Consider the following 27,117-nt stretch of genomic DNA (forward strand, 5'->3'; position numbering starts at 1 on the left):
GGGCAAGCCAGCGGGCACGGAGAGAGTAACTAAATATCAGTGCGTCATATTTTAACCGGACGACGCGGAAACCTCTTCCACCGACGAGGGCGACCCGCGGTACCGAAAGCGCGCAAAATCTGACGTCTTAGGTCCTGGGCTCATTACCGGTCAGAGCCGCTAAAAGCTTCGTTTTAGTCGAAATACAAAATATAAGTGGCGCGAACCGCTTCAATTATTTGCAAAAGTAGTTTTTGTTTACTACTTTAGACCAGAAAAGAAACAAATGCAGTTTATAAAGTACGGAAAGAAGTGACCCGTCGACATACCCGCCACCAAGCGGTGGAAAAGGCGGCGCATACTAGAATGGAGTAGTGGGATCAGGTGCCGACACGGAAAGGTCCCGGATGTACGCGGCGGCACTGCGGTCGTTTACGGACTGGGGGATCCGACCGGCTCCGAGCGTTCCGAAGGCCTTCGGCGAGTAGCTTTGTCATGCGGTTTGGCTGTTTCGCGGTACGGCAGCGCGAAGTGGTTCCCATTCTGAACTGATCTTTACCCCGTGTTTGCTGTCGTTTGTGGCCGATGAAGTGTCATGTAGAATTAGCGTTTATTCGCGCAGCAAATGCAATGAGAGCCGCTCTGGCTGCCCGCTGTATACAGCCTATACAAAAGATGCTTTAGTGGCGCCCTCTCGTGCCTTCAACTAGGAGTGCGGCAGCCGTGAGCGCTCGCATAGCTCGCTACCCCTCCTCTAGTTCACGGCCACTCAAGCAACCAAGGACGTCATGAAGGAGGTTATTTTTTGTTTGTTTTTGTAATTTTAATTTGCCTATAACTTTTAAAATAAAGCGAATTTCGAGAAAAGAAAAGTTGCATTAGGTTACTACGTTCAGTGCGCTCAGGTTCGGTGCAAATTAAAAACCAGTAAAAAAGTGCTTGCAGGGCCCCTTTAAGAGACCCAAATAGAGCAAAACACAAAAAGCCCTTGGGGTATATGTGCAACGAGTTCTTACAGCAATGAATCTTCCTATGACCGAATGTTTTGCAGAGACGAACGGGTCTATTACCAGTTACCCTACGACGAACTGGCATGTGACAAATGGGGCATATGCTGCTCAAGAACATGCCCTCAGTCTTAACAGGCGTTACTATGCCAACACTTTCTTCCCTTTGACTTGGGAGGTCGCCAAGCACCCCCTAATTCCACGCAACAGCGCTTTTCTTACGAATCAACTTTATTAACGCACACACGTCACAGACCGAGTTCCAGCAGCAAACTTTAAAAACTTTACAACCCTTTTAATAAAACAAAGATGAAAACGTCGTTATAGCGCTACAGTGCGGACGCATATATATATATAGACAGTTATATATATACGCTCAGAAAACGAGTGCCTTTCATAACCAACTTTTTTTTGGCTTCTTTTGATCTTTCGGCTGTACACACACACAACACGCGCACGCCCGCGATTGCACACATAAAACTGCACTCACTCATCACCACCAACATGCTGTGCCAAACAAACAGAACAAAGTCCAAGTGAAACAGGAACCTACACAAAATCAATTTCGGGGTGGTCAAAATAGGCAAAGTGCTACCAGGGCAACCACATCACGTGAAAATCAACCTGGCAACACAGAGTCCAAACCAGCTGCTCGAGCTCGGGAACAAGTCGACTTCCATAATGTGTGGTCATCCTACAAAACCCAGTGCGACATTAAAATCAAAGAACCGAGCTTTAGTTCTCCCTTAAGAGTCTGTTGTCAAACCAACAATAAAAATCTGACATGCTGTTCGAGGCTAAAAAAAAAGGTAACGAAGACAAAGCTTTGACAAGAACACAGGGACGGCATAAATACAAGCCCCAGTTCTCGTTGACTTCTGCTTTCTTTCTTTTCATGCAACGTTCCTCGATGCAGACGACACGGAGAAAAGACGGACAAGTAACACGGATCCACGACGATGACGAGCGAATTTCCCGATCCCGGTGCCCGTTCCGAATAGAGACACGCAACCGAAAAAACATACTTTGATGCTTTTTCATGTAGTTATTTGTTCGCGGAACGAGAGAAAGTAACGTTGCGACTCCGCTGACCAGACGTGCACCCTGGCACGTGGCCCCCTCTCCTCTCCCCCGCGAAGGTTCGCAGACAGCGTGCTCTTAGCAGACGAAACTGTATTAGCAAACCACCGGTTTCTAAAAAAAGCACCAGAGGGAGTGCTGCATTATTTTAGCTTTTCCCTTTCTTTTTTTTTTTTTCTTCTTTCGTTCGGTTCCCAAAAAAGAAACTGGAGCTACCGTTGGCTGGGGAGTTGCTAAAAGTGGTTGGTTGACGACACGCTATCACTATTTTCTTCTTTTTTTTTTTTCCTTGAAAGCTCACTTACCCACACCGGGGATGAGAACATGCGACGAAAACCTTTTATCGCAACTGTTTTTTACACAGTCTTCACCAGACCGAGGACTGCTCGGCGCCATTTAGTCCCGATAAGCGTCACAGAAGCAAACAACTTTCGTCATATAAGTATATATATATATATATATATTTATATATGTAGCAGTATATGTATAATATATGTGCGTATGTAAGTATGCAATATAGATGGACAGATAAGTAGCATGAACAGTCAAGTAAACGTCCTTGGCAACCAGCCCCACAACGAACCGCAAAAAGAGTAACACGGCGCAAAAAAGGAACCAACCAAACCCAGAGACCTGCGAACGGCTCAATATTAAGCTAAATTTCCCGCATTGCTTCTGCCTCAATTTTCATTTATACAAAGCAGCTCTCGGCCCCATCCTATAAGTGTCAAAGATACAAAAATACGACGGCCGAAGAACGCCAGCAAAAACGCCTCGTCGCGCTCCGTCGGAACAAGGTTCGGTTGTCAGCTGCCCTCCTCTCTTCGTTAGCCATGGACCTCCGTCACCGCTGCGGCAGGTCGCGGGTCGGGGAAAACCAGAAGTCAACGAGATCGCTGCTGCGGCGCCTGCGTCCCTCTTCCCCTCAAGCAAACCCAAACGCTAGTGACAAACAGACACAGCGAAACACGACAGAGAGCCCCCACACTCCCACGAGCTATGGATCTAACATTGTAAATAAACCCGAGCTCCTGTTTCCGGGTTCCAGAGCAGACAACCTGGCAAGGCTCCGTCTTCTCGACTCCCCTTCCCTCCCAAAATGGCAGTCGTCGTCTTCCCAGAGACAAAACACGAACGAGAGATTCCCCCCGAATAAACAACAACTTGGACACCGGAAGCACCACCTGCGACACTTGAGCGCACCATAATTGTCTGTGTAGTTTACGCCATCGTTTATCACCTCCGACGTCCAGTTCCCGACGAGTAATGGGCGAATAAAGGCTAGATAACAACAACTTCCGGCCGGGCCCATGGGGCCGCGGGGAAGACGACTCCGACACTAGAAAGGCGCAACCGTCAGAGCTGCCGCTCCCCACAACGTCTAGCTTGCAGCACACGGACGAAAAGAACGCTAGAGAACACTTTGTACAAACGAAGAACCGTAAAAAGCACAATCCGAGCATGCGTGCACACACCAACGCACACACACATACGACACATGCACGCAGGTCACCAAAAGATTCTGCTCCTTTCTTGAAACAGGAACAAGTGTCTTCTCTCCTCGCCCTGACTCGGCGAGGAGAGAGAAACGTGGATCCAACTAAAAAGTTGTGGTGCGAAAGAAACGCAGAGGAACCTACATAAGAAGTGAAGCCTTACCTACAAGAGATCGGGGTCCCTTTCCCTCGTCTAAACGACCCCTCACAAACACCTGAGCAAAACTTTCTCATCTGTAATCACTTGTCCTTCCGCACGTGCAGATTGATAATAGTAAAAAATAAAAATAAAGAGAAAAACCCCTAAGAGTACTAACTTGTGCAAGTATGGCGTACGTGGAATGATTCGATGTGAGAGCAGTAGTGGTACTTGCAGCGAAGCCACATAAGAAACTTCAATGGGCCGAGAAAAAAAAATGACTGTTCACTTTCCGTTGAATAGGCATACAGATGAAGGTTCTGAAAGGAACTAAGTGAAGATTGACTTTTAGAGTTACGTTCGCGGGAAGTCTCACTTTTTGTTCTAGATGCCACATCCGTGGCACGTTAAATGAGCACCACAAATGTATTCCCGCTCGGTACGAGCGAGAGTTTAAAAACTTAAAATAGGCAGTCACGCTTTACATAAGGAGTAATAAAACAAAATACCACCCTAAAAAAAATGTAAATGATGAAATACGACACTGCTGCTTGACATAAACGTGGAGATGAGATGCCCCGAGAAGTCCGAATAATGAGGATAAATAATCAGTCTCTAGAGCGAAACGATGCATGTCGAGCACCGCAAAGAAGGAAAACGAAGAGCTCACCGAACAAGCTGCACTCTCGCTCGCGGAAATCTAGATTTTCCAATCTGCGACACGTCCAACTCCCTCCCTCCCGCCCTAACCCCGAGATGAACAAAAAAAAAAAAAAAACCAATGAACGCCGTCTGTTGAAATAAGAGAGCCTGACCCGCTTGGTACGGCACTGCTTGGTACGGCAACGACAAACGAAGGGGGAGGGGGCGAGAGAGAGAGAGAAGGGAGCATCCAGGGAGACGCGAGTTGCCAGAGGACGACACACGCCGAAGAGCACCCCGCCGCAGCCAGGGAGGGAGAAGAGTGAGCGGGTTTCGGCGATCATCGGGAAAAGAGTGAGGCCCGGTCCCGTGCATGAATGCACGCCCCCTCTCAGCTCCTCGTCGCTACCGCCGTCGTCGTCGGTCCGGGGACGGCCAACGCGGCGGGAAACCCGTGGTCGGGAAGGGAAGCGGGCGTGGGGCGTCAGACCATGCTGTCCTTGGCAATGCTCGACTTGGAACCCTTGAGTGACGAGTGGTTCTTGTCGCTCGCGGGCGGTGGCTCGAACCTGAGGTCGTGCTGCTTGCCGTCCTTCAACCTGCGCCGCAGAGGGGAGGAACGGAATGGAAATGGAAGAAATGCTTTATCGACCTGTCCGTGTACTCTTTTTGTGGGAGACGCAGAAATGTTTAGAGTGCCCTACGAAAGTTTCGAGGTGCGTACAAACACCTGACAGCCGTTGTGAAGTGCCTCTGCACTTTGATAAAAGTTATGAGCAAACGGGAAAACAGTTTCAGCTAAGTGTTTCGTTTTGTCAAGGCTGTTCGTAAGATTGCAACAATTTAAACAATTTGTGGTTTTAAAAAAGTTTTCAGACCTCAAACAAGCACATTGTTAATCTGCTACAAAAAAAAACAAAAAACAGTTTACAATTAAAAAAACACTTCTGCCACTACCTGCTTGTGCTCTTGTCTCGGACTTGTAGCAGGAGTCATTCTCAAATGGTACACTATAAAATTCTGCATTAGAAAGTTACTTTGCAATGTCATGCAAAAATGCCGATGCTGCGGTTGGCAAGTAGAGGGTCTCGGCCTTCAAATTGCGACTCTTCTTAAAGCTCAGAAACGCCGACGTCGATGCAGATGTTGCAAGTTAATGCCCTCTCGATACCATTAAGGATGCCAAGCAAGAAACCCGGCACATCCCCTACACACCCCAAACGTGCCACAACAGTAACTTTTACGTAGAAAGCAATCTCTAAACGTAGGCAGCAGATGCAGACAGAGAGACTCCCAAAGCAAAAGGCAACGGTAGGCAAAGACACGAAGAGGAAATGCAGAAGGAGTGGCTAAACCGTCGCACTAGAAATCGACGAGCAGATGGCAGATCGGCTAGAGCGAGAAAGGGAGCGGACTGCGACGAGACGCAAAGCGGAAAGGAGAAAGAAGCAGAGAATGGAAGCCGGCGCGTCCCCGGGGGATTTCCCGCCTACCCTTTCGTGTCAATCATTGGCGTGTCCTCCGAAGCGTCCCTGGTCTTCTCGTCGGGGCCACTCAACAATTCCTTGCTAAGAAATTCAGGGATAAAAAAAAGAAAAAGCAATGCCAAAAGAAAAGGGGGTCAGTTCTACACAAAAAGGCAGTGGAGGTGGGCAAAATGCAACAACATAGTACAAATGCATGGCTCAGGCAAAACAAAGCAGAAACTTGAAGACATGCCACAGGGAGCAAAGGGAATCGATGCTGATTCACTGGTGAGGCACACACATATCGTGCAGTATACCTATTGCTCAACTGTGCCGATTGCAGATGAGGAGTTTGCTACTAGTGTCTAAGATCAACTGGGCATTTGCAAGAATTTGCAACATGTATCAAAGAAAGCGGGAACTTTGTATGAAAGTAGATGTAAGTGACGCTGATCGAATGGGCCTGTTGCAACCTAACATCACCTAAATAAAAAAAATTGAAGACATTATCATAAAATGGTAAATGAAATGATGGCATATCACGAAACCTTAGACATAATAAAAAATGGCATCTACATAACAAAAAACGCCATCTTATAAAAAAACTTGGGACGCTTTGCCTTTAAAGGGCAACTCTGCTTCATTTTCAATATTTAGAGAGAACTATGTAGCCCTCTTCAGTATCATATAGGAAGACCCAATGTCACATATTACGATCTAATTCCGTTTATATATTTAATAAACTGGCCAGAAAATCTTCAAGTGAGCAAAGTCGCCGAAATCTGCCAACTTTAGCGTGCGATGTGGGGCACAATCGTCAGCGCAGTCAATGCGACGGAGTTGGAGCGGCCAACGTTGAGCCACTACGTCATTCTCACGTTTTGTTTGTTTTTACTTCTCAGAGCGAAATTGAACGATGACGTCACGAGTTTCTCCTCCCGGTGTTGGCTGACTGGGCGTTCACGTGATTACTGTAACGCGGATGCGCTAGTTTGCGCTGCCCTGCGTGCTTATCGGTCTGTTTTTCCGCTCCCCTTCTCCTCTTTCGTCTTATCCCCTTCCCCCTCTCCCCCGGGCCATCATCGTCCACGCCACGCGAAGCGACCTGCCCGCGTCGCGTGTCCTGTTTCTCGCTCCCTCCCGAACGTCACAAGACCACGTGGTTCGACGTGACAAGGCTATGACTCTGACGACATGAGACTAATGTTGCCTGACGCAACCGAAGTTTCGGTTTCGGTATCAGCTGATGTTTAAATTAGGATTACACCAATAATATTCCACATTTCGTGAATCCGAAGACATAGAGTTGTTTAGTAGTGCTTTGTGAATTTGAATCACATGTCAGCCTAAATTTTTCAGAATTGAGCGGAGTTGCCCTTTAAGAGTGGAAGGCAAGACCGTTTTGGGGTCCCATTCGCAAAGCCTTTTCATATAAATGCGTGCTCTTTGCAGAGCCATGCAACTGTGTGTGCATGGCCTAGTCCGTAACGTCATGTGTCACGTGACGTCACACATGGCTGTGCTTCATGACCCTATTAATCCATTAAACTCAGCAGGAAAATTTTCCACTAAATTTGGCAGGAAAATTTTCTGCTAGATTGGGCAGGAAAAATTTCTACCAGATTTGGCGAAAAAACTTCCAGCTAAATTTGGTGAGAAACTTTTCTGCTAAATTTGGCCGGAAAACCTTTCTGCCAAATTTAGTGAGTAAGTCTCATAATGCAACGTGTGACGTCACGTGCGACAGATGTGGCTGCGCGAGTTGCATTATGGGATTTGTTGATCCCACTGATGCCAACGCCGAATTTTCTGCGACACAAACTTCTAAACGCTACCGCGTTAAAAAGCAAGTACTCAACACTTTCTTAACTCCTGATGTAGGCCATGGTATGGGCCGAGACTACTGCTGCTCAATATTGCTGCTAGCACTGCTTTCACGAGGATCAGTTTCCTGAAATGCAGTTAATTTATACAACACAAGGAATACTGTGGATTGCCTGGAAACACCCAGTTCTTTCCCTGCTTCGACAGTACTGTAAGAAACCAGATCCTTGTTTGTAAAGGTTTCAAGTCTGCAAAATACTTTAGCAAAAGTTCTGACAAACAAAACAAATGTAAATAAAAATATTATTGGATAAACTAAACATTCAGAACCCTGACAAATCGTACACAGCTGAAGCACAAAACCAATGTTCGAGAACACGACAGATTTGGAAGAGCAGAATGACTTTTGGCAAGAGTTTGAGCATGTTTAGAGAAGTAGTAGGGACTAAGTGGGTAAAGTACAGTGCCACAGGAACTGTATTTTCCAGGAAATGTTTTACCATTGAAACACAGTGTTTACATCAGGTCGCCATGTACTGACATGCTTCGATTTATTTTGCTCCTTCGAATACTATGGAAATTTACCATCAAAAGGTTAGCTTTGTGAGATATCTTTCCTGTATCTATTTGAATGTCAGTTTCAAATGAAGGGGGGGGGGGGAAATAATGTGGTCCCTTCACATTAAGAATTACAATAAGCCTGATGCCTGTCTTTTTTCTAGGACATGCACCTCAGTCCATTTTCCAGAAAGTTGAATCCTTCCTGTGAAACAAGTTCTAGACTAGAAAAAAGGAGGAATGCATTCCACAAGATACAAGTGTTGTTACCAAGCGAGCATGGTGCAAAAATATGTTGCGTCACCACAGACAAGACACCTCAATGCCACCTTGAAGCAAAGTGTTAAAGCCACAAGTTTTCCAAAGTTTTGGCATTCAATGGTATTGTTTGGGTATTTGTGCTTAACCAGTCCCTTACCATTTTTTTCCTCCTGTGTTATGCTCTTATGCTTTCCCGCTGTGGAGTCAGAAACGCTCTACCACCTTAAAAGACTAGTGTTCTGCTTACAAAGGCCATGTTGGGTACAAGAAGGCCAGCTAAAAACTACTATGATGTTTGAGGAAACTATGGTCTCCTGTAGGCAAGAAAGCTTCGACATGCAGCTGCAAAGCCAGCAGAATGCCACAAAGCCCAAGCTTTTTCTCCTACCCCATCAATTTATGCCGCAGTGCCTTCATTGATCTAGAGCGATGCTAAAAGCAAGGTTTTTGTCTAAAAGTTTGGCAAAAAATTGCTGGCCCAAAATGTAAAAAAAAAAAGAAAAACACATACAAATGTGCAAACAAATATGTCTTACCATGTCACCTAAGAACACAACACCAAAATAACACACCACACAAGCCAAGACAAAACCAAAAAAAAAAAGTTAATGGAAAAGCCGACACCAGAGAAGCTCAATGCACATAGTCAAAGTGGAGCGAGTTTTTGGCATAACTGAGCTCGAAACACATTGCCCAAGTGTCTGGCAGCTTGGCGTTCAAAGACGAGCCAACACCAAAGGCAACGCCAAGCTAACTGGAGAAGGAGAGGCCGGCCACCAATCCCAAGTAGAGAGTGAGAGAGAACAAACCAAAACCAGAGGTTACCATGGAAACGAAAGGAGGCAGAACGCAAGTCCAACCAACAACTTAGACCAGCCACTGCACAAGGTGATCAACCACCCAGTACTGCTGGCGGCCCTCAGTGAAACCACAGATTCATCGGTTGTGGAAGTTAGCGGCAGGAGCTACGGTAGTTGCTGTAGTATTAGTAGCAGCAACACGAAGGCACCCTGGCACCACTGCAGCCGGTCAGATCCAAACCTTGCAAGTTTGTTCATTTAGGCGAGACGTCAGACAGCAGACTGTAGGAGAATATTAGGAAACAGGAGGACAACCTTCCAGTTTAGTCACAAAGCGAGGACAACCTCAACTGAGCAGAGTCAAGCTTCCACCAGCGTCGGACAAGGAAAGAGAGAGATGGCGGCGGCGAGCCAGCCAATTGGGGATAGGAGTCCTTACTCAGTGGAGACGCATTTCTCAGCGTTTGATTTTGTCTTCTCCCGATCCGGTTCGGTGACTGCAGGCAGGCTGAGGCAACGATGGACAAGAAGAGTCAGAGGAACCCCCTCAAAAAATTACCTAGTAAAGCGGCCCCACCTAGCTTGGGAGGGCATTAGTCTGGAATCCCAAGCTCATTTGCATGTAATTAGAACCTTCTACAAATATATGAGTAAGCTAGTAGGCTAACCACTTTTGTCTGCAGCTTCAATACAACATTAAAAACAATTCAGAAAGAATTGCTATCATATGTTATCAGCTGCGTTTCACAGAAACCATAAACATTATAAATTTACTTGGAAAGCTGCAGCTGTAGTTGAGCAATGTTGATGTAAAGGTCAATACATTGACATATTACACCAGTGACCCCAGTCATCATCACAATGTAAAACATTACATAAAACTTGGTTATCAGCCAGTAAGAGCCTTAAAGGTTTGTGCATGACGGGTGACTTCTCATGGCATCACTGTGTAAGGTGAAAATGTTTCCTCACCTATTACACTTCAAGTGAGGAAACAGCCTGTCACCCGTCACACTTCAGGTGACGGGACACCCCATCACCCACACCCTTCTGTGATGGAGCACCCATCACCCACAGCCTTCTGGTGATGGGGCACCCCTTTGCTCATCACACTTTAGGTGATGGGGCATACCACCACCCATCACACTTCAGGTGATGGGGCATCCCATCACCCATCACACTTCAGGTGATGGGTCACACCATCACCTGTCACACCTCAGGTGATAAGCCACCCCATCACACCACCATACTTCAATGGACTTCTTCCAAAACCGACGCGCCCCATCGCGGCGAAATACGACGCAGTGCACTCTGGGAACTAGTTGGCCACTCAGTTTCGGTTTCGACTGAGCAGCTCCATCTCATGCTATCGCGTCGCGACCGAACGCGCTGCTTGCGTTTTCGATTATCTGACTTTTCACGAACGTACAATATACTCATTTTGGAGCGATACAGAATGAACACCGGGGCACTTTCCTTGGTTCCGGAAACACCGGATATTATGAGTGCGTATGCAAACGTAGTAAGACGTGGCTTAGTCACCTCACCTTTGAGTTCAATTTCAATAATCAAGTCTAGTAACAGTGAACAACAACTGAAATTTGGTCACCTGGAGCCTTACACATATTTTGTTTGCCAAACGTCCGCTTTTTGTTACTTCATTGGGCGAAAAGCAAGCCGCATCCTCACAGGAGTATCAAAGTTGAGCCCAGCGTTGACGCATAAACTTTTAAGGAAACGCAATAAATTCGACCTCACCACTGCACCAAAGTTACTATGTTGTCTTCCTCGTGTCATCATGTATCTCCCACTCAAATTTTATGCTGATAGAAGATTAAGTTTTCGCAAACGCTGAGATCGGCTAGCTACGACGGAGGCCCTAACAAGCGTCCCTACTCCTCGCTAAGCCTTTTTGGACGAGCTTTTACTGACGCCCAAGATCTGTGCCTGAACGGTGTGTCTGAAATTATCTTGGCATACTCAGGCAGGAAGAAAGCAAACACATAACAAATATTATGGCCATTAGCAACCGTCAAATGCACTTCGAATAATTTCGTTCGTTTGGCGCATTGCATAGGGGTTCATGCCCGTCCGGCGTACTTCAGGCGAACGGTGCGACGTTTTTCACACAAGTGCTCGACTTTTGCTTTCTTAAAACGGTTTGTATGTGCGAATTTGTGTATACGATTGCAGGATAACGTTATGCGCATACGCGATGTTGAATATTAATAAAATGCAAGTGGGTGGGGACTTCGTTTCGTGCAGTGCTGCGGGTCAGTACAGATAAGAGATAACAAGTGAGCTTTTCAATGGCGCCTCCGAGTTTTACCTCACGTACTCAGGCGTATTAAGAAAACAGTAATTGCAAAGAGTAATATTTCGTCTTGGACGCACGAAACAAACAAACTTCCTGATCAACAACACTAATGTAAAGTCGCGAGCTCGATGTGTGCATACTTATTGGTTGCTGCAGCTTGTTAATTCGTACACAAGCAAGATCCCCGAGCTTCGCAGCGTCGACATTCCCAGCACTGGCTGGTCCACATACTTCGAGGTCTGGCCATTTAGGTTAGTTTAGAGACCACAAATGACGCTCTCGGGACCGGAAAACGACGACGTGTCGATCGAAACCGAAACCCTGCCACTCTCCTCCCTGGCCAACTAGTTCCCAGAGTGCAACGCGTGCCGTGTTGCATGCAGGGCTTTATGGAAGTAGTCTATTGAAGGGGCATCCAGTCACCCATACTCCAGGTGACAGGTCATCCCGTCACCTGAAGCATCCCACACCCGGGCCGCCCCGTCAACGGAGGTGTCCCAATGCCCAAGTAGTCCCGTCACCCACCTGCTCTTGCCGTCGTCCTCCGTTGGACTTCCCTTCCCCTTGGAGCCTCCCGAGCCGCAGAAGGAATGCCTGAGGCAGAAGAGGAATCCCCATCGGAAGCGGAGGTAGCAGACCACGTCGAGCAGCAGGAGCACCAGCAGCACTGCCGCCACCACAATAGCCACGATGGTGGTCAGAGGCAGCACCAGGGTGCCCCCGAGGCGGGCTTGCTGCCCCTCTTCCTCCGGCACCTCCCCTGCAGGTGGTGGCCATGGCAAGAGAGGAGGGGGAAGAACAGAGGTAGGGACAAAGAAGGGAAAAGTGCAGAGAAGTGGGAAGATGGGAGACAAAGAGAAGGGTAAAATAAAAAGAGATGAAATAAACGGGGAGGGGAATGTTTGCAGTGGTAGAGAAGAAACGGAGTAGAGAAAACGAGGAAAGAGCAATACAGTGTTACTCAATAGGACAAGGACGAACACAATCATGATTTATTACTGCCCCATATACACTACAAAAAACTAGACCAAGTGGAGCCTGTAACAAAAAAAGATACTGAAACGTGCCAATTTGCTGAAAATTTCACTTCGGGTTGACAGTTTCAACCGATCCAGTCAAAGGCTCTGGACGCTCTTTCTAGTGCTAGAGTGACTGTGAATTGAGCAAGGAAGTCTACATGCCTCCGTGCTATGCCTTTTGCTTTTCCTACAACACTGCATAAATTGTCTAGTGCAAGCACATATCCATCCACAAAACAATGGGTTTATAAGCCTATGTTGTCCAGAAACTCACATATACCTTAAGCCCATTCTTTGCATCGGTAAAAGGTTTCCAAAATCAGAGCTCTAGATTTAACGTGGTATAAGTTAAGTGCTGCAAGAAGTATTTCTCACTGTCAGGTCTAAAGGGAAGGTCTGTAAATTTACAAATCTGATTCCTATACTAAAAGCAAAACGTGTTTCCACAGATTGCAAGCAGGCAATGCAATGTTTCAACTTATGCACTACACCCAGGAAAAGATGCACCACAAGATCATTACAAACAAGAAACACCAATCTACTTGAGAAGAGCATGCATTTGACACATCCAGCCAGAACTCATCAAATCTTTACTTCTGAGCAAAAAGCACTCGGAGAGAAAACCATTCACAGAATATGCGTGCATGCCAAATAGTCCTTATGGTTTCTTTATTTTACGAAAAAATATTTTAAAAAAATCTGAGAAAATAAAAAGATGCAAATATTAGAGCCAGCTAAACTCCAATCATATCATCTCTCAATTAGAACCAAAAGGGAAATTTTTGTGGAGCAGTTTCTTCCGCATTTTGCTATTGTTAAGAGACCCTAACATAATTCTATGCGAGTTCTTAAATATCCATGAAAACTAATCTTCAAGACTTTTTTGGGCACTACACAGTGGAAAATTCCCATTATTTTGGAGGTAATAGACACTTGACATTCTCTTGCAAAAGGTGCCCAAACAAACAGCAGAAACGGAAATGAAGGAACCCCCTTCACCAAAGTCACCTCGACAATGTAAACAAAAGGCATGGAAGTGAACTTCACCCAAAAAGCCTGAAGGTCACGATGACACAACACTTTCATTTTCTGTTTCTTATTTTTTGCGTCTCCATTACTGACATTACTAGCTGTGTAGACTTAGTCGTGTATCATACTTGTTATTAAGATCTTGCTTCTCTTAGAAATAAAAACCATATACCTAGATTTCATGTCCTACGCTTTGCTTCCAGAGCAGCATGCACAAATTATATCTCTGTTTTGCATCACCGTGCTAACTAGAGATATAATTTTGCTACAGGGTCGTTGAACAGCGAGGGAATCGAAAAATTAGGGAGGAAAATATTTCGTATCAACCAGCTGATGGCAAGAAGGGTCAAGAGACTGGACCAAACCTAGCATTACTTAAATATTAAGCTAGGGACTGCCACCCAGCACAATCAGTAAAGACAAGCTAAAACCAGCTGTTTAGTCAAATTCAGGCGTGCCCTTGTAGTTTTGCCTCGCTAAGTTGGAAATATTAATAATTATTTTTAATTTATACCAGAACTGCACCCTCCCCTCCCATTTTATATGCCAAAAAATGTGCTTGCGTCACTGCAGAAAACTTGAAACTTCAACTGAACACTGAGCACTCCAGAGGCAATCAAAAATTTTGTGGCTTTTCTGCTACACACAAAACTTTCGCAGAATGAAGACACAGGAATGAAGGCTGCAATCTGACTGGATGAACAGCACATAATGCTGGACAAATTAAAACATTACCAACAGAAACAGATAACTACTCTAAAGAAAAAAAAAAAAAAAAGCAAGAAAAGTTTAAAAAGAGGGAACAGACTAACACAAGTCAAATGGCAGCCTGACAGTCCATATTGTCTTCTTTATAACTTCTCTAACCTGCGCTCGAGATGCCACACTGCAACAGCATAACATATGGCATTCCACGGCTAAGCCTTGCGCACCTTTCGTTGCAAAGAATTTGTACCGTTCCACGCACCAGAAACATTGCAAGTCACAAGCGACAAGTTTGTGCAGTAGTGAGCCGTGCACAGGAAAGGAAAAGGAGGGAGAGGATGGACGGGCAGTTGAAGAACAAAATGCAGGCAGCACATGACGGGACAGCGGGGCCAGACACTTAGGACGGAGGTACACGACTGCCTTGACCTTGAGTCGGGCTTGATTCACTGTACTCCTTCACCCCCAAGACAACACTGCGGGGGCAACTACTGGCTTGACAGACCAATCAACTACCCCCTTTTTTGATCACTTCACTCTGACCTCTCCACGTGGGCAGGGGTTAGGGTGTGATCACGGAGCGGAAGATGGGATGTACAACTGGTCCAGCGAGCATGTAACTTCCACTGCACTGTCAGCATGGGGGTAAATGTAGTACAAGACCAAGCGGGCATTTACTTTGCAGCAAGACAAGTTCTGGAGTTACGGCTAGTACAACAAAATTTAAGTCTGACCAAGTTACGAAGAGACTCCAGTACACCCTGGTTATACAAGCATTCTCGGCAGTCGCCGAGTGCACGACAGTTTTGTTATCTGGGGAAATGGCAAGAAAACTGCAAATATAATAGTTCCCCCGTCTGCTCTAGAGTAAGCGTAGACGGCTTCAAGCTAGTAAAATAGTATGAACAGGGCCAATGGCCAAAACAAAGTTTTAAGAAAAATGACAATTGGAAATAAATACGACACCTGGCTAAAAACAACCAAGGGTGCCGACCCAATTGCAATTAGCTGGAGTTTCATCGCATGGCAATTTCATCAAAGGCTGAACTCAACTGACGCCCTACCACTCGGGCACCATTGTGTACCAGCAAAACCTGAAGCAGAACAACCCCCCCCTCCTGCACAACTGTCCTGTATTCTCCGTCCGGTGTCTGGCGGGACAGGCATTGACAGAAATGCACGTCGCAAGCGGTAGTTCGAGAGCGGGCCATGGCTTCCGCTTTCTCCGGAGAGCAGGCCGAGAAAAAGAGCCAAGAAAGGAAGAGAATATGTACCAGCAAAGTTGGGTGGGTTCACTGGTGTTTGGATCGAGGGATCTAGACAGGGCAGAAGAAGAAAAAGGGCGAGTGCAGGAGTGATTCCGGCTCTCTGGACAAACCAGGAGGTTGGTGTGCCAGTCCCGACGGTGCAAGGAAAGAGAGAGAGAGATAGACAACAGAAAAGAGCACCGCAGAATCCCTGTCTTCCCATGGACGGGCGACCAGTGGAGGTGGTGTTTGTGGGGAAGGTGTGCGGTGCATAGTGAGGGGGGTGCACGTCTGTGCCTGCACCGACGAGTAAAGACCCGACCCGCTTGCCCCTTTTTAGAACGCAGCTCTCAGGTGCCCGTTTTTGGCTTGAGCGGCGACGCTGTCGGCGTACTGAGCGCTGCATCATGGGATGTTTCCCTATATGACGTCACAAGGGTTACCCTCATGAGGGTTATCCTCACGAGGGTCACCCTCACGAGGGTCACGAGGTTTACCCTCACGGGGGTCATGAAGGTTATCTTCGTGAAATCACACGTGACGTCATTATAGGAAACACGTGATGTACGACACGTGACGTCACATGCATCTAACATTGCCAACATTCACACTAAATTTAGCAAGGAAATTTTTCCGCTAAATTTACTCGTGTGATGCCATGTGCGAGGTCACACGTGACGTCACAAGGGTAAAAGTTTTTCCGCTAAATTCAGCGAAAAATTTTCCCCGCTAAATTTAGCGAGGAAGGAAGAAGGGCATAGCCTCTTTTCCGTACCCTTCCCTCTTCCTCCTGAAGAGCTGAGCACTAATTCAGCGTTACAGAACATTGTAAACGTCTTAAATTTTTTTTCCTCATTGCTTCAAGGACCTTTCAAATGAGGAGTCGGTGTCACTCGATGATAGAAACGGCAAACTTCCAGTCTCTGTCACGTTTTATGTCACTCTGCACTCACGCGTCAGAAGCACCTTTCGGGGCAGCGCCTGCTTATTTGGCACCCAATATGTAATGTTCTGAGAAGGCCCAAAAACCTACATTGGCCCCACAATCCCTCAAAGAAATTTAACCTTTTTTTTTTGTCATTAAAAACAACAATGGCGAGTGATTTTTTTTGTTTTTTGGTACATGGACATTGTTAAGTACGCTTAGTGGAGCCTAATTGCAGATAATGCATAATTGTCCTATAAAACCATTTTTGGCGACTTCCGGTTTTCGAATCTTTATCATTTCGTTGAAACTCGTTTTATGGATTCACGTTTTGTGGACAACTTTTCATGGACACACGTTCTGTCAACATGATTGCTTCGTGGCGAGTCTGCAGCGGTTCATTACAAAAATGCTAACCCACCTGATCGACCCGCACATGTCGCTTCGCAGCGGCAGTCTCATGCAGCTTATTACAGAAAAAAACTTATCTGAACAAAAGGTAAGGGCGCAAACGAGCTGGTGGTGGTTAAACATTTTGACAAAAACCCCCGAGACTGGGAAAAAAAGGGACGGACAAACACAAGGTCTCAAACACAGCTGAATTTTATTTGACAACGAAGGGTCCCTTCGTTGTCAAATAAAATTCAGCTGTGTTTGAGACTTTGTGTTTGTCCGTCCCTTTTTGTCCCAGTCTCGGGGTTTTTGTCAAAAAGCTTATCTGAGCTGCCGATGAAACCATTTGACGATGAAACATTGTGTGTCGATGAAATCATCTGTCAATGAAATGCTGTTGGATGAACCGATTGCCACCGCCAGTTTTCTCTTATCTGGGAACTTGACTGCCAAAACGCTTTCCGATCTTTGGATACTAAACATGCTGTTGTATGTGGGACTTTACTCAGTGTTAAATTGTTTTTGATGTTGCTGTGCAAAGGTAAATTCTTCCGAAACGTCTGGTGTTGGGCTTACCGAAGCGCTATGCGATTGTGAGAAGCTGTGAACCAGCTCTCACAAGCAATTTTGATTGTTTTTTTTTCTCCACATGATAAACATCGCTGTTGTGACCGTCGCTTGTGGACGGCAATGCGGTCGTGTTTTGATGCTGAAATGCAGTCGTGTCGATAAAACGTCATTGGACGACATGTACGAAACGTTTGTCGATAAGCCTTTTATCAATGAAATGTCACGCCAAGTCTGCCAGGCCAAGATGTTTTTATTAGTAGGTGTTTTAAATTCTTTAAGTAAGAGGAGAGCTCTATTTCAAGCATTTTCTTCTGTCATTTTTAATCTAACTCATATTAAACTTTGACATCTACTGTAACTTTGTGTGCTGAGCAAACATAAGCTCATTGTTTTAAAAAGAAACCTCCTCTCTATCACCAATGTTTTTGCCAAACTTTTTTATAACACCTTCTAAACAAAATATGACACAACATAGGTAGGCATGTCAACATGCTTTAGAAACAATAGCAAGTACAACAAAACCACTCTTATAATTTTAGCCTCTTTCTAGAAAAAGTTATCGAAAGTTGAAACTTTTCCACTGATAATTAGGAATGAGTTGATGAAGTCTTTGCCAATTAGGAAATTTTAGAGTTAATATGTTCAAGAAATGTTACTCTTTAAGCTTTACGATTTATGAGGTATTAAACCCTGAAAAAAGAATGCAAATCCCAAATCGTAGATAAAAAAGATACCGTGGGCAAAACTTTGCGTTGTGACTAAAAAACAAATTCTTAGAAAACAGGGAATGCTTTTCAAAACTTGTCTGTAAACATCCTGGATATGAAACTTTGAATCAATGTAACTATATAGATGTGCACTTCCTGAGTGTAGTACTTACAACATATGTTCTAGACCTAGAAATCAAAAAAAGATGTTCCTAAAAATTTTTTTTTTTTAACTTTAGTTTTTTAGGTGTAGAGCCTCTTATTAACATGATGGTATGAACAAAGAATAGCCTTGTAGTCTTAACTTTTTTTCATTGGGTCTATTAATGTGGGAATATGTACGCTTTGTAATGACAGGCAGCCATAAATTATGAGCAAACTTATAACTCCTTAAAAGTAACTTACCCCATAACAAACACTGACCGGAAAGCACAGGGGCAGACTGTTCCCCAAGAATTAATATACTTCATACATCTTGCAATACTTTTGCCCTGCATTACCGCAGCACCACGGTGACCTCACGTCGCGGCCGTGTGGCTGATGATCAGTGTTGCCATCCTGCTAGCAGATGGTTTCGGTTTTGCCGCAGGCACACCAAAACCAAACTTTAAGCTGCGGTATTTATAAAACTACAAAAAAAAAAAAAGTTAGACCTTGTAATTCAGGGACATTGCCTTAGCTGAAAACAGTCGTAATCCCAAATTAAAAAATACTGACCAGCTTTGCCCTTTAATGCCCTTGCGTTTGTTGGATCAAAAGGGTCGGCGAGTTTAGGACCTCTTGGGCACACTGACTCTTGCCCATCGCGAGGCCGATCGTTCGAAGGCAGCAAGCATCGATATTACGTGCTCGTAATCGCGCGAGCCCCGTAGGAAAATGCACACAATTACCCAGCAACCGGAACTGAATATGAAAACAGAAAGTCACCATCTTCTTTGTTGTTGTTTACCTCCAAAATGGGTTTCTACGGTAGCTGTCCGTACACCAAGGATTCATAATAAGCTTGGATGTCTACCGCAAGATACATATACAGCAACACCACACAGCTGGTGCAGCCTCATTGCTCCTAAATCAATTTCCCAATTGTTTTCCTAGAGCACTGCAGAATCACATGACTTGGGGGATTTCTGTTTTGCTATCCGAATATTTATTCTTAGCAGTTGTTGTATGTGCCAATTCATTTCTATGCAAACTTAACGCATTTACCACCACTTAAAAAAAGAGCATTAAACAAGTAGCGACGGCAACCGGAGATGGACATTCAGAAGTAGGGTACTTTTAAAGTTGATAAGGATAGATGGGCGAGTTGGTGAGAGTTCATGTTGAAAAACAGCGCGACTGGGACAAGGACACAAAGAGACGAAGAGAACACAAGACGAAGCACTATCAACTGGTTTGTTATTACAACATAAGGAAGAACGACAATAAAATGAAAAACATGGAGTCAAATGTTCGCGCGCCTGCTTGGCGCCTCGTGGAATATGTCCCGTTCTTCTTTTTTCATCCGATTGTAGACCGGTTTTCTTCTTTCTTTCCTCAGGAGCTTTTGTTACCTTGGAAGTTTTGTTATCATTTGACTCCATGTTTTTCATTTCATTGTCGTTCTTCCTTATGTTGTAATAACAAACCAGTTGATAGTCAGCGCTTTGTCTTGTGTTCTCTTCGTCTCTTTGTGTCCTCGTCCCAGTCGCGCTGTTTTTCAACATGTACTTTTAAAGCTGGCTTGGAAGGCGTGATACAAAGTCCTGGGACTGCAAATGGACAAGACTGCTATTCTTTCCCACCCTTGGTCATCAGGCCCGTTTCCTTAGGCTGCTTTAGGCTGTCTAAATATCTTGACACACACAGGAAGCAGGCAAGGGGAAACAAGAAGAAGCATGAAAGAGGCAACAGGGACAGCTGATCCCTGTTACTGCCATTAAGGTACATCAACTTGAAGAACGCGTGCACATGTACTGGTAAAAGTTGTAAAGAACAAAGGTAAGTGGAATAAAGGTGCCTTGAAGCTTTTAAACAGGTGCCAAGGTCAGTAGACACATGTGTTGGGAAGCTCAACCCACCAATATTACTACAATGAAACTGATTTAAGGGAAAAAGGCAGCCTTAGTACAAAAGCAAAACATACATCCCCTGGTAAAATAAAAAATAAAGCTTTACCTCACCTCCCCCCCACAAAAAAAAAAGAAGAAAAAAAAAGCAGTAAGGAAGTTTTTTTGGATTTAGCTGCCCAATTTGAAGAATTTGTAAATGCGCTATGAAATGCAAACAAATACTAGAAACTAGAAGCTAATCCTAGAAGTTCATCTCTGTCAATGCCATATAGACCCTTTCAGGCAACCTTTCATGGGCGCCGCCATCTTGACGTCATGTGACGCTGCCGCCATAACCGCCCTTCAGTTGCTCGCCGTTCCTCCGCGTTGTGTGCTGCACCTGCCACTACCGGACCTTTGTTTTCGTGTTCTTTTACATTCCGCGTTGAATAGTGTGTTTTCTTTAGGTCTTTTCGATATTTCGGGCTTTCATTTAATCATTTGATATCTATATTTCAACATAGTTCTTGTATTTTTTTATTTATGAAATGGAATCGAACAGCGAATGGATCGACGATACAAGATTATGGCTCCAGAGACCATGTAAGTTCATCCCATTCTAACATTTTTCTCGCTAATAAAGGGCAGTCAACACCGTTGCGACATATGCAAATTTCAACTGACGCAGTAAGGCTATCCAGTCGTGCTTCTCGCTGCATGTGCGCGCTCGTTTCGGTAAAGCCGGCCCGCATGCGAGCGATATAGCGTGCGATGAGACGAGCGACGGCAACAACGACGAGAGTCAGCAACGAAGATTTCTCACTGTCGCCTGTTACATCGCTCGGTTTTTTGGGGTTTCTAAAAAAACGTCGCTCACCGTCTTGGTCGCTTGCTCCCGCTGCTTCCATACGGTTTGCCTTGTCGCGCGACTGCCCGAGCGACAGCGAAGCGGGTCAGCGTCGCTTGTCTCGTTGCACGCTAAATCGCTTGCATGCGGTTTATAGTTAATATCGAGGCGCGAATGGTTCAATGGTGTGTGCATGGAAATTAATTGAGTATAAACCGCATGTAAGCGATTTAGCGAGCGACCAGATAGGCGACGGCGACCTGCTTCGCTGTCGCTCGGGCAGTCGTGCGACGAGGCAAACCGTATGGAAGCGACGGAGCAAGCGACCAAGACAGTGAGCAACTTTTTCTAGAAATCCCAAAACCGAGCGATGCGACGGGCGACAGTGATAAATCTCCGTCGCTCGTCTCGTCGCACGCTAAATCACTTACATGCGGGTCGGCTTTATGGAAACGAGTGCGCACATGCAGAGAGAAGCAAGACTGTGATAGCCTTACTGCGTCAGTTGCAATTTACAATATGTCGCAATAGTGTTGACTGCCCTTTATTAGCGAGAAAAACGTAAGAATGGGATGAACTTACATGGTCATTGAAGCCTCATAATCTTGTATCGTCGACCCATTCGCTGTCCGATTCGATTCAATGAATAAGAAAATACAAGAGCTATGTCGAAATATAAATATCAAATGATTAAATGAAAGTCCTAAATATCGAAACAACCTAAAAAAAATACAAGATTTCAACGTGCAACGTAAAAGAACACGAAAACAAAGCTCGGTAGTGGCCTGTGCAGCACAAAACGCAGAGCAACGGCGAGAAACTGAAGGTCGGCTATGGCGGCCCGGAAAGCGCGCGAAGGGCGCGCCGACTGGTGGCAGTTCGAGTAACTGACTCGCTGAAAGCGTCTATACATATAGCATTAAATCCAACATGACAAAAAGGACCTCTTGATGATCTGAGGCCCAAAGATTGAGAGATAGAGTGAGAAAGGCCAAGCTTTCGAGGGTTACCAAGCTGTTGGTCAGCTGCTAGAAGACTAATCTTGAACCAGGAATTATAGAAGTCACTTGTGCCTTTGCTAACAGGGCTCAGAAGTTTACAATAAAAAAATACTAAAAACTTCTTGTCTCATTTAAGAAAAAGTGACCTAGTACGGCAGTGATACTAGGTACTATATGCTCAACATACATTTCTCTGCTGGCACTAATGCGTTTCAATCCAGGCTTTTGCACTACCTAGAGTCAAGAGAAAAATAGTGGGAGAAAGAAGCAGCACTTTCAAGAGGCTGTCTAGCTAGCATCACCATAAGGTACCGTGCCTTCGAATCGAGCAGTTTTTGCAGAGGACTCCTTCCCCACTTCTGTCTTTCCAAAGGAAGCACCTCATCGAGTTCCAGAAAAGACTCAAAACGCCCACCACACTTAATTCTTCGGAGGAAATGATGGAGGATTTCCCGGTTTCCAACAGTGCATCGAAAACGAAGGTTTGCTTTAGCTTATATTTTCCTAGCTAACACTTAACTTATACTATTACATCTCTCCAATGGCTCATCCAGTGGTATACTCAAGAAGACCATCAAGTTGGAACACACATATTCCTTTGGACCCCCAACAAAAGACGAGATAGGATTACACTATGTTTCACCATGAGTCAGAGATCCATCAAAGCTAGAAGACACACAAGCAAACACAAGGAGTGCAAGGTCATAATGCACTCTCGGCACTTGATTAGATTAGCTGGGGATCCCACAGACCTCGAAAGGCGACGCACACAACAGTCGTGTCTAGTTAATGCGGACTACATTAAGGGGTCAACAGGGAAAAACTTTTTTTTTATTATGCAAGATAGCTGAATTAAATTTTCGAAGTTTATAGTGCTTGACCTCCTTTTTTATAAATACAGTGTATTTTGGACATAAGTTTGTTTTTATGCTCTACATACGATGCACACGCAGAAAGAAAACATCTTGGGGGACATGTGGCGCAGGGCAACACACTTCACAGAGCCTAGTAAAATCCACTAGCGGGCTCCTTCTAAACCACAGACTGCAATGAAACAAAATAATGTATACGAGACTTATTTTATTTTAAAATAATTAAAAATAATAAAAAAGCCATCTTCAAGGGGCTAACAAAAGTTCCTTAAATTTTTCATAAGTATAAAAAATTTACATTCTAACAAATCCTATGCTCCATTTCATGATAACTTGGCAAACAGAAGAGGCTAGGGCCCTGCGACCCAATAAAAGCACCAGAGCGAGGCACGTGATCTGACGTCACGGGTGCCACTACACCAAATGTGAGGCGCAAGAACCGGAATAACTAGCTGTCCTTTACTAGCCAAGAGCCGTATGCTCCGAAACCAACCAAGTTCGGATGAACGTCCACCACAGCAACATTTCCGTCCGCTAGAATAGCAAGCGCTTCGGAAACAGTCCACGAGACAACTATACGCTCAATTTAGCTGCAAATCTGGGACGGGTGCTAATGTCAGGGCACAGTGCAATGTTCTGAATGGAAACAGCTGATTAAAACAGTTGCGCTTGACAATGGCCACGATGCTACAAGGAGAAAAAAATTGTTAGCGGATACAGATGTGGCATTATACTTTTTTGGTTTAAATATAATTGAAACTCATAAATTTGTAATTATTTATTCTTTATTCTTCATAAGTTCTCGTCAGAGATGGAATCACACGAGCTCAAGTGCCGTTAAAAGAAAAAGAAGCCTAGGACTACTTTTTGTCGCGTACGGCGCTGTTGCTGTGGCAGTGATGAGGCAGGCCCCTGTGGCGTCGACCATGAAGTGTTATCACGTGCCTTGCACCGGCGCTACTATTGGGTCGCAGGGGCCGCAGCCTCCACAGTTTGCCAAGTTATCGTGAAACGCAGTATAGATAGTTGCACATTTTCTAAAGTGTATACATGCCAAATTGGTTGTGATAGGGCATTTTTAAAAACAAAAATTGGAGTGAAAACTGTATAGATGCCCTAAAATTACATAAAAAGAAAAACGCATTCAAATGTTACCATAGATGTGTAGTGATACTCTTTCGAGGTGGGAAAAAGCATATTTTGTTAATTTTCCACCACAAAAGCAAGCTACAGAAGACTGTGATGGGGAGGAGATGGCTAGGCCAACTCGTCAAAATAAATGTGATGGCGGGAGGTGTCACAGTTTGAAAAACCACGCACAAAAGAAATGGCTCTAATTTATGCCATTCTGGTGTGCAGGGAGGTCTACAAATGTGTATTTGACTAAATTCGCAATCATAACTCCCACTTATCATTTTCATACATAACATAGGAAGATTCGAAGACAATGAAACTCCATGAAAACTAAATTTGTTTTTCAAAATGTTGCTGTTTATTTATGTGCACCTCCCGCATATCCAAGAACTAAATTCTAAACACGCCCCAACGTGAATCGAACCCACAACCATGTGACAACGAGCTCAACATTCTACCATTGTGCCAAGGTTGTCAGAGCAGCAAGCTGTGGCTGGAAAGATTAGTGGATAGACGCAAAGCTACCTGCCGTTGTCTCTATTCGCTGTTCAATTGCCAAGTGCCAAACACCATGCAGTGTTCAGGGTTCGCGCTCAGTCGGTTAGAGGAGACCCACTAATCACTCCAATCGGAATTCAGCACTCCGACGTCCCAGCCAGCCCTCATCTCCTTCTCTCCCTCAGTTTCTATCCATATGGGAAGAAATAAGATATCCAAAATAAGCCCATTATCGCAATAAAAAGGATGCAGTTCGGAAGAAATTAAAGCGCTAAAAGTTAAAAAAAAATGCGAGGAAAACTGCAATGTCTACTACAAACCCCAAAAGAATGCCGCAGAAACGAGTTATCCGTGTACCGACGTTATCCGTGGAGTCAAGAGAAATCTAGCGTTTTTCTTTTCTTGGAAGATCCGAGCCGTCTCTTGATGCGTAACTATGTGCCAAACGTTCGCTTTTATGTGCTTCATAGTTTAAAAAGTCAGCAGGATTTTGCGCTGCTTTAGGCATCAACACTCAGACCGGGAAGGGTTAAATGGCTAGCAGTCGCGAGGTGGGGGTTACTCGCAATTGAAAACTTTGAGAACCCCCGTTTCGTGAGAACAGGGGTGTCCACATTGACGAGACACGACAGAATGACGTTGCACTTTCGGCGCCGCTCGATTAACTCTACCAGCTTGAAACTTCAGCTGCGCTCCAACTGGTTAGAAAACAAAGTACTATGCAGAGCGCAAGTTCGTCTGCTTCTTGCACAGGGTTGCGATGATGTCAGAACGCCTTGCTCTTATTGGCTGGTTGAAAAAGAAATAGTGGGCGGACCTCGAGGCATCCAGCAATAAGGACTACCCACTATCCTTTCAACCAAAGCCAATCAAAGCTCGGCGGCGTGGCGACGTGACCGCAACGCCTGCTAAAAAGAAGCGGACGACTTGCCCTCTGCATAGACGCAACGAGTGGGGTTACAACAAACGCGAGCGAGCGAAGAGTGAAGACGTGTGCTCAGAAGAGGGCTCACCCCTGGCTGTGCGGAAGACGAGGGCGACCCGCTCGCTGTAGCCGATGTCGTTGTAGGCCTCGATCTCGGCCCGGTAGTAGCTCTCGGGCTGCAGCTTCTGCAGTTCCACCCGGGGCACGTTGTGCCACTTGGTCACCTGCACCACGTTCTCAGGCCCCACACGCACAAACAGGTTGTCCCCACGCTTGTCCACCTGCCGGCGGGAGAGAGAGGGGAAGCGGGTCGTGAGAGGGCTCGGTTTAAACCCCTTACGGCCAGTGCACGGCTGCCAACCACTGGTTTACGCTTGGCTACAAGTCATTGGCCAGTGACAAGAAACTGGCCAATGCCTTGAAACATTTCAGTAGTCACAGGTGAAATATAATCAACCTGACAACAACCACAGCTGGCATAGGCCTTTCTGGTTTGGCCAGATGTCGGCCAGCGAGAAGCACACTGACCATAACTTTTCGGTCATCGCCCGGCCGCAAAGTTTGGGCCATCCAAGTTGCTACGGCATAGATGCAGTACCATGGCCCCTCCAAGTATCGTCCGACGGTGCTTTCCAAACTCTGCTACCCTGCGACCCTTAATTGAAATACCAATCGAAAGATACGGGAGTTTTCCCGATATCGAAAAGTTTGAGAATCCCCAGCACTATATTGTAGGTTTTGAGATTTAACAGCAACTCCCAAGCACGTTTCTATTTCGAGACGTCAACACCCAAAACAGAAATGCATTTCGGGATCACTCTCGACTCAAAATGTGTCCAGCGACACAAAAATATTGGGCAAGACATTTTTTGTTTTTTAGGAAAGTTTAGTTATTGACACACATGTCCTATCGAGGCACGTAAAAAAAAGAATTGGCAACGACCTTTATCTCGAAAGTTCTACGGTGCATGGAATGCGGTATATAAGGAATGATTGTTTAGATTGGTTTAGAAGACATTCTACAGTTGTTTCGGGAGCGAAGAACATATATCTTTATCGATTCCCCCGCTAAACAAAGCGGGGAAACTAAATCGCTGTAGAGGGCACGTGGCAATCACTATGCTAAATTTAGCGGTGAAACTGAATTGACGTCCCATGACACGATGTGCTATATTTAGCTGTGAAATGCGCGGACGGATGAACACAATATTGGGATTCGTCGGGGTTCTGCCAAAAAGCATCCCATACCTTAACCCCTTGCCTACTATTAATAGGGAGCTTTAAAATAAAGTATGCAATTTTAGCGCACGCTAGCGCTAAATTTAGCGCTTGCATTAGCGCATGTGACGCTACAGAGTTTTAGAATAGAGTTTCTCCGTTGCGACGCAAAAGCCCAAGCATGTCGAGCTTGCGACGCCACCAAGATACAGTCACAATTTTGATTTCACAAACGTAATGCTGTAACTTAAAAAAAAAAAAAAAAAAAAAATGTTTTTTGGCCCAGAGTATTATTTTAGATTTGTTTAAACATGAGAATGCAATGCGAGCGGTTCACCGGTCGTGTCCGCTTGCGTCGCCTCGGCAAGAGGGGTCTCGTGTACTGACCTTCGCACATCGTACCTTTGCCGAGAAATGTTCGCGCGTCA

The 27,117-nt window shown here is 45.2% G+C and overlaps 1 protein-coding gene across 3 annotated transcripts in view; it reads right to left on the reverse strand.

Moving 5' to 3' along the window:
• Nucleotides 1-1,199: 1,199 nt before the first annotated feature.
• The window catches only part of LOC8030970 (fasciclin-2), a 126,340-nt gene continuing 100,422 nt past the window's right edge, over nucleotides 1,200-27,117 (reverse strand). Inside the window, exons 13-17 of one of the 3 annotated variants that reach the window (XM_042290337.1) lie at nucleotides 25,560-25,752; nucleotides 12,095-12,329; nucleotides 9,692-9,760; nucleotides 5,837-5,911; nucleotides 1,200-4,942 (exon numbers count right to left, since the gene is read on the reverse strand). In XM_042290337.1, the coding sequence (XP_042146271.1) occupies nucleotides 4,828-4,942; nucleotides 5,837-5,911; nucleotides 9,692-9,760; nucleotides 12,095-12,329; nucleotides 25,560-25,752 (687 nt within the window). In that variant the 3' untranslated portion in view covers nucleotides 1,200-4,827. The remainder of the gene's footprint in view (nucleotides 4,943-5,836; nucleotides 5,912-9,691; nucleotides 9,761-12,094; nucleotides 12,330-25,559; nucleotides 25,753-27,117) is intronic. The other 2 variants (XM_029970194.4, XM_029970246.4) reach the window with 2 other exon arrangements.

This window comes from Ixodes scapularis, unplaced genomic scaffold, assembly GCF_016920785.2.
Source record: "Ixodes scapularis isolate PalLabHiFi unplaced genomic scaffold, ASM1692078v2 PGA_scaffold0__279_contigs__length_252992795, whole genome shotgun sequence".
Lineage (NCBI taxonomy): Eukaryota > Metazoa > Arthropoda > Arachnida > Ixodida > Ixodidae > Ixodes > Ixodes scapularis.